The sequence below is a fragment of the Trachurus japonicus genome, chromosome 15 (genome assembly GCF_045865225.1).
Source record: "Trachurus japonicus isolate A0001 chromosome 15, Traja_1.0".
Taxonomy (NCBI): domain Eukaryota; kingdom Metazoa; phylum Chordata; class Actinopteri; order Carangiformes; family Carangidae; genus Trachurus; species Trachurus japonicus.
Window position 1 is genome coordinate 17,575,865 of NC_140921.1, and position 6,000 is coordinate 17,581,864.

Sequence of the window (6,000 nt, forward strand, 5' to 3'; positions counted from 1 at the left end):
CTCTGCTAAGGAGACGATGATGACAGAGCCACAGAGGAGAGGAGGGGAGAACATCTCACCGTTAGTTTTTGAATGTTAAAACAGCTCAAGAATGAAAAGTGGGACCATTGTGACTGTATGTGACTCATCCAATCATCGTCTATTCTCTGATAATAGTGTAATTGAAATAATAAAATCAAATTTATCAATTAATCAAATCAAATCAAAGTTATGCTTAATCGCTAAAGGTCAAAAACAGCAGTATATTAAACTCAACCTCTCCATTTTCACATTCTTCTAACCTCAGATGAACTCACATCCTTTTAAAAGGCTCTGTGATGCCCTCCTGTCCAGCAGACCTGCTGAATGTGATGGCTTGGCTAAATTACATTTATTAAGCAGGGTCATTTTGGTGCATCTATATTCTGTTAAGCACTGAGAAATTCATTGCTGCTTCACTGGGTAGAGGCAAGCTTGCCAAACTGCTCCCATCAATGGCGCTCTATCCAATCACATCTATTTTCATCAGCTGAGTGAGCCTCTGGGCACCCTTACCAACTCTCGTCTTTTGCCTTTGCTTTTAACCTTTAGCTCGGAAAATGACACTGCACTGGTATTTTGGAATGAGCAGTTCATTAGTTGCTCCACCTGTGTGTTAGGAAAAAATTTAAGCACTCTTGTATTGCTTTGTGGAAGAGCAAGCATTTCTCACCCGGCTACAAAAATCTCCAGGGCTCCATCGCCATCCACATCAGTGACGGCGACGCCGTAGTTGAGTTGGGTGGGGTTGTTTTCGTAGTCAGGAGGAAGGACGGTCTTGGTTACAGCTGAGAACATGGGCTCCGATCGCTGAGCCGAGGAGTGTACAGGCAGGAAGAAAACCAGCCACAACAACATCCTCACCTAAAAGGAGAGAACACACCACTGATCAACAGCTGAGATTGAGGAAGCCGACCATCATGTTGTACGCCTTGTTTATATCGCACCCAAAAAACTACCACTTCTGCATCCTTCATAGAATATATTCACTTTGCACTAAAAAAGGCAGAACAAGGCCACTTTGTCACTGCAGATAACACAAAGAACAATTTGCGTCCCACTCTCTGCAACTGCACCAAAGCGCACATTTGTTCCCGCCGTTGAGGTAAATAAAAGCCTTAGGTCATACGTTGTCTTGCAAACTGCAACTCCTGTCGTTGCTAATTCTCCAAATCCATTGTGAGGGAGACATCAGTGTGTTGTTTTGCAGAGCTCTCTGCTGTACAGTACTCGTATACAAAGATGAAGATATACCACTGCAATCAGCAGCACTCTGCAAGCTCAGATATGAACAACCGATCACATGCAGACAGGCTGAGGAATTACAGGACAGAAAATCCATACGTAGAGCAGGGCATCAGCCAGAAGCCAAGTGAGCCCAGAGGAAACCAATACAACCTGAGAGAACAGACCTGAGGAGTTCTGTCCAGAGGGAGGGTCACCAAAAAAACAAAATTGGGAAATCTTCTTTGAATAAAAGGCCTGTGTGATGTCTTAAGTGTTGTTTCAGTTGTCAGCAGATAAAAGGTGAATGTAGAGATATTGATTGAATTGACTGGTGAAGTGCAGGCAGGTAGAGGTGGAGCTTCTGATGCTCGAGCTGAGACGGGAGAAGAGAAAATGACTGAGAGGAGAAAGGAAAAAGGAAGGTCACCTCCTTAAGGCTAAAATAAAACACTCATCAGCAGCCGCAGTGCAAAAACTTTACACAAGCAACACACACACAAAGTAAATGGTATTTACAAGCTGACAACTTGATTTGCACTGCCTGTGGATTTATGAACCCAGCCTTCATCATAGCACTCATTCCATCTGTAATGCCATTGAGGCGTTCCCATCTCTGCTGCTGATTCTCCCTCTCTGCTCCACGTGTCCAGGTGATGTATGGCTCTTTAACATCTCCCTCAACAATTCAATTTAAGATAAAAAAACCACATTGCTGTTTGAATGATACTCCCAAAAGCACATGGGTGGGCGGCGGGGGGGAGGAAGCACCTCTGATGACACCCGCAGGAATACAACCAGGGCTCATGCTAGCTCTCCGAGGCAGGCGGCGCGGCGATAACGCAGGCTGGAGAGCTGGTAGCGATGTAGACTGTGGCTGTTAGCAACAAGGGTTAATTAACAACACCGGGAGCTCCAGATGAGGCAGTTTCTTCCCATTAGAGCGGGATGTAATGACAAATGAGCAGAGCGGTTGCAGACCACAGAAGGCAGCTTTACACGCTCGCTCATATTCTCTGTGTTAGATAGGGGTGCTGGGCTATAAATTAAAAAGAGGAGGAAAAGGACACTTGAAAAGTAAAAAGAAAAGTATGTTAGAAAAGGGTACAATCCCTTGGAATATCTTTTTTGGTGAAGATGCACTTGAAGAATCCTTTTAAGACAAACAATTAGAGGACAAAACAACTACTTTTGGATACTACAGGTGGACAGCTGAGATTGAGTGTCCATACAAATGAGGATTAAGTGTAAGAGAGGGCTAAGCTACTCCAGGACTGCAGTCATATACCAAGGCCTATATATAGTATATACAGTATATCTCTCTGTTCAACACTAGTCTGAAAACCAAGAAAAAAGTTACCTGTCTCCAATAATTCCATACAAAGTAATATCTGGATGGATGAGGGAGGTAAAAGAGAGGACAGGAGAGTGGTTGGGACCATTGGGGACCGGCCTGATGAAATGGTGTTGTACTACATTATCCAGTCAAGGACACATCTTCGCTTTGTCCCGCATTCACTGCGGTAAAAACCAAGACACTCCATTTGAGTCGTCCAGTAATATTGCAATGTGACTTTTCTTACTAGCTAAGATTCATAAAACATTTGAAGCACTCATGGGGGTTTGGGGATGTAACATCTGCAGGGTCAACAACTGTCTGTCCCGCTGTGAGGACGGGAAGCATCAAATAAAGTCATTTGTAGTAAAGCATGAAATAGCTCCGGAAAAAATGTTGTCTGAAGCAGAGAAATGTTTTTCGATTTGGTTATTTATGGTGGCATTAAGAGGCCATTACCAAAGCGTGCAACATCAGCATGTGCTTTCTGGAGCGTTCAAGCCCAGCTCTGATCCTGATAACACTGCGACAAAGAGCCGGCAACATCTTCAGTTTCAAACACACACACACACACACACACACACTTCCATAAGCTCTTCTCTGTGAAGGGCACTCACTGCAGAACACACACACACACACACACACACACACACACACACACACACACACGTTAAGTGCTGTACCAGTCTCATTGAATTACACTGAGCAGTCTCTATGAGCAATCAACAATTACCATTAATGTTGGGCTCCAATTCATTCATCACTTACCACATTTAATATCGATCAATCAAACGCCTCATTCAGGCAGACACAGAGTGTAACAACTCATTGAAGGACCTCATCTGCTTTACAGCCAAACACTGACCACAGCTGCACTTTAAAACAGTTTATATGGAGATGTTTTTATATCATGAACCCAACTTAATGATAAGTTGTGGGACTTTTTGTAGAGTTCCCACTTGAAGCTGTTATAATATAATACATGATGCTAAATAACTTCTATCTATCTATCTATCTATCTATCTATCTATCTATCTATCTATCTATCTATCTATCTATCTATCTATCTATCTATCTATCTATCTATCAGCATCAAATTAGATACAGTACACAAAGCTTATGAATGTGGTATTAAATTAGAAACTGTGGAAGAAATTATCACAAAACTCTTTTCAATAGGGGAAAACTGCAGCAATAAAAAGTCAATTTTCCAATAAAACCTGCCATCATCTCACACTCTGCTCATCGGCAGCTTTTTTTTTCTTTTTTTTTTTCAGGGGATCCACTTTTGTGTGAGGCAGCGCAGCGCTTAATCCGTGGCAGTTAATATAGGCGGTGATAAAAACAAGATTACGGACTATTTTACTCAATATTGATAAAGCAACCTCTTAAATCGGAATTTATTAGTTCTGACAAGAAAGTTGCGTTCAAATCAGGACGGAGATCAACTTTTCTCGGGGCTCCTCCTGCAGTAGATCCCAGCGGAGCGCTACAATGCTCCTGAACACAGAGCGAGGAGGCAGCAGCTTCAGCAGCAGCAGCATCAAGCAAACTCAGGTACTCACAGATGCAGAGATGCTCGGGAAACTCCGACAAAAAAATCCTCCAGCGATTGACAGCGAGGAGAGAGAGGGAGACACCGTCAGCTTAATTGTGCCGTGAATGCCGCAGTTATCTCAAGGGTTTTTCCCCCCACTTATTCCCTTTACACAACTTCCAAAAGATTTGCTTTATGAAATCACTTGTGTGAGATTTGAGCCAATCGCCGGACAGCGTGTGGAATATTTAAAACGCGCAGCCAATGGCGGAGCTGGGAACCGGTGGGTGGGCGTGTCCCCAGGTGTTGATTATGACATGGCAGCGGGGGCGCAGCTGAGATCAGGATGCAGAGCTTCCTCGGTTCACTAGAGATGCTCTGACTCCTGCTCACGTGCAATTAGGCTGACATCCTCTCTTTTTTCAGAGATGTTCTATGTTGTATACTGTCGTTGGACTTGTTCCAATATTAGATTTTCATTTGTTGATATATAGCCTAATGATGAATTTAATTTCCCAACTCTTTTATTTACGTACAGTAGGTAGATTAAATGATACTAAATACTTTTTTTTCATATTTAAACCATCAGAGCAGAGATACCAAAGGAGACAGATAGTGACAGTTTTCTTATTGTAGAGGGAGATTACTCCTGTGGGCTTCACACAGCAGCCCCTCTGTCAAACCACATTGCGTCTTTCAAGGGTAAAATCTTGATGCATACGCAGCTGTGAAGTCTAAATCTGGATTTAGTGGCTCACTGATTTGAATGGAACCTGATATAGAGGAGTTTAACAACCTGTGTTGTTTACATTATCACAGTCGAGTTGTCATATCTTTGCGTTCACATCAGTTTGATTCTGTCCCTGCAAAGGAAACACTGCAGTTTATAAACAAACATAATCAGCTTATGTTGTTATTAACAGTTCATAAACACATCTCTTTTTTCCCATCCTCAAAAACTCAAATCTTTTGTTTTATTTGTGAATATGACTTTTTACACAAAAAACATTAGTTGCCTTAAGGTTTGTAGTTTTATGTAGTAATAAAACTGACTGAATGAGAATTAAGTAATTAACTAAGCATGAGTTATTACATTTCTTTTTTGCGTGTCAGTGTGTTGTCCATTGAGCTTCAGAATGGAATCGCATTTGCAATAGCTGCAATCATCAAAAGTAATAAATACTTATTTTTCAGGTTGATGAGCAAAATCATAGTGTTCTGTCTGTCTTACAGCAGACACCATTTTGTGTGTGTGTGTGTGTGTGTGTGTGTGTGTGTGTGTGTGTGTGTGTGTGTGTGTGTGTGTGTGTGTGTGTGTGTGTGTGTGTGTGTGTGTGCGTGTGTGTGTGTGTGAGGGAGAGAGAGAGAGTTTGCAGGTTTACTGCTGCCAGATGTATAATTCTTATGTCATGCTCCAGTGAGTCCAGCCTCCCAGAGACCCCCAATGAAATTAGTTGTGTGTGTGTGTGTGTGCGTGCGTGTGTGAGTGCGTGCGTAGGGTTGCGTACAGCCTGGTGAAATGAGATGTTCACATCCCAAGGACGTCTCCCACCATAATTTAAACTCACTGGTGCTGGAAGACTTCAAACCGAAAGTGCTGAAGTCATAAACCAGTGCACTTCTGTCTTTACTGTTATTGTCTGTGATCTACTGGTGTAAATCCACAGGCAGGTGGCTGTGACTCAAACAATGCAAATAGCAGGGCACAAACGTTGAGCTTTGCCACGCTGTGATTAGTACATATTGGCTGCAAGCTGTAAAATTAAGCTAAAGACCTCAAGTCAGCACTGCTGTTAGTTGTTTTGATTGCTCTTGAGTTGCAGTTTATCTGCTCCATTTGATTTACAGGCTGCGGTTCTCTGACATGATCACACAATGTGAATGG

General features: G+C 42.5%; 1 protein-coding gene across 3 annotated transcripts in view; it reads right to left on the reverse strand.

The window, feature by feature from the left end:
• The window catches only part of crtac1b (cartilage acidic protein 1b), a 23,458-nt gene extending 19,121 nt beyond the window's left edge, over positions 1-4,337 (reverse strand). For 2 of the 3 annotated variants that reach the window (XM_085800078.1, XM_085800077.1), the window contains exons 1-2: positions 4,144-4,337; positions 692-882 (exon numbers count right to left, since the gene is read on the reverse strand). In XM_085800078.1, the coding sequence (XP_085656204.1) occupies positions 692-876 (185 nt within the window). In that variant the 5' untranslated portion in view covers positions 877-882; positions 4,144-4,337. Of the gene's footprint in view, positions 1-691; positions 883-1,147; positions 1,439-4,143 lie in introns of those variants that run through there. The other variant, XM_085800079.1, reaches the window with a different exon arrangement.
• Between the last annotated feature and the right edge of the window lie 1,663 nt (positions 4,338-6,000).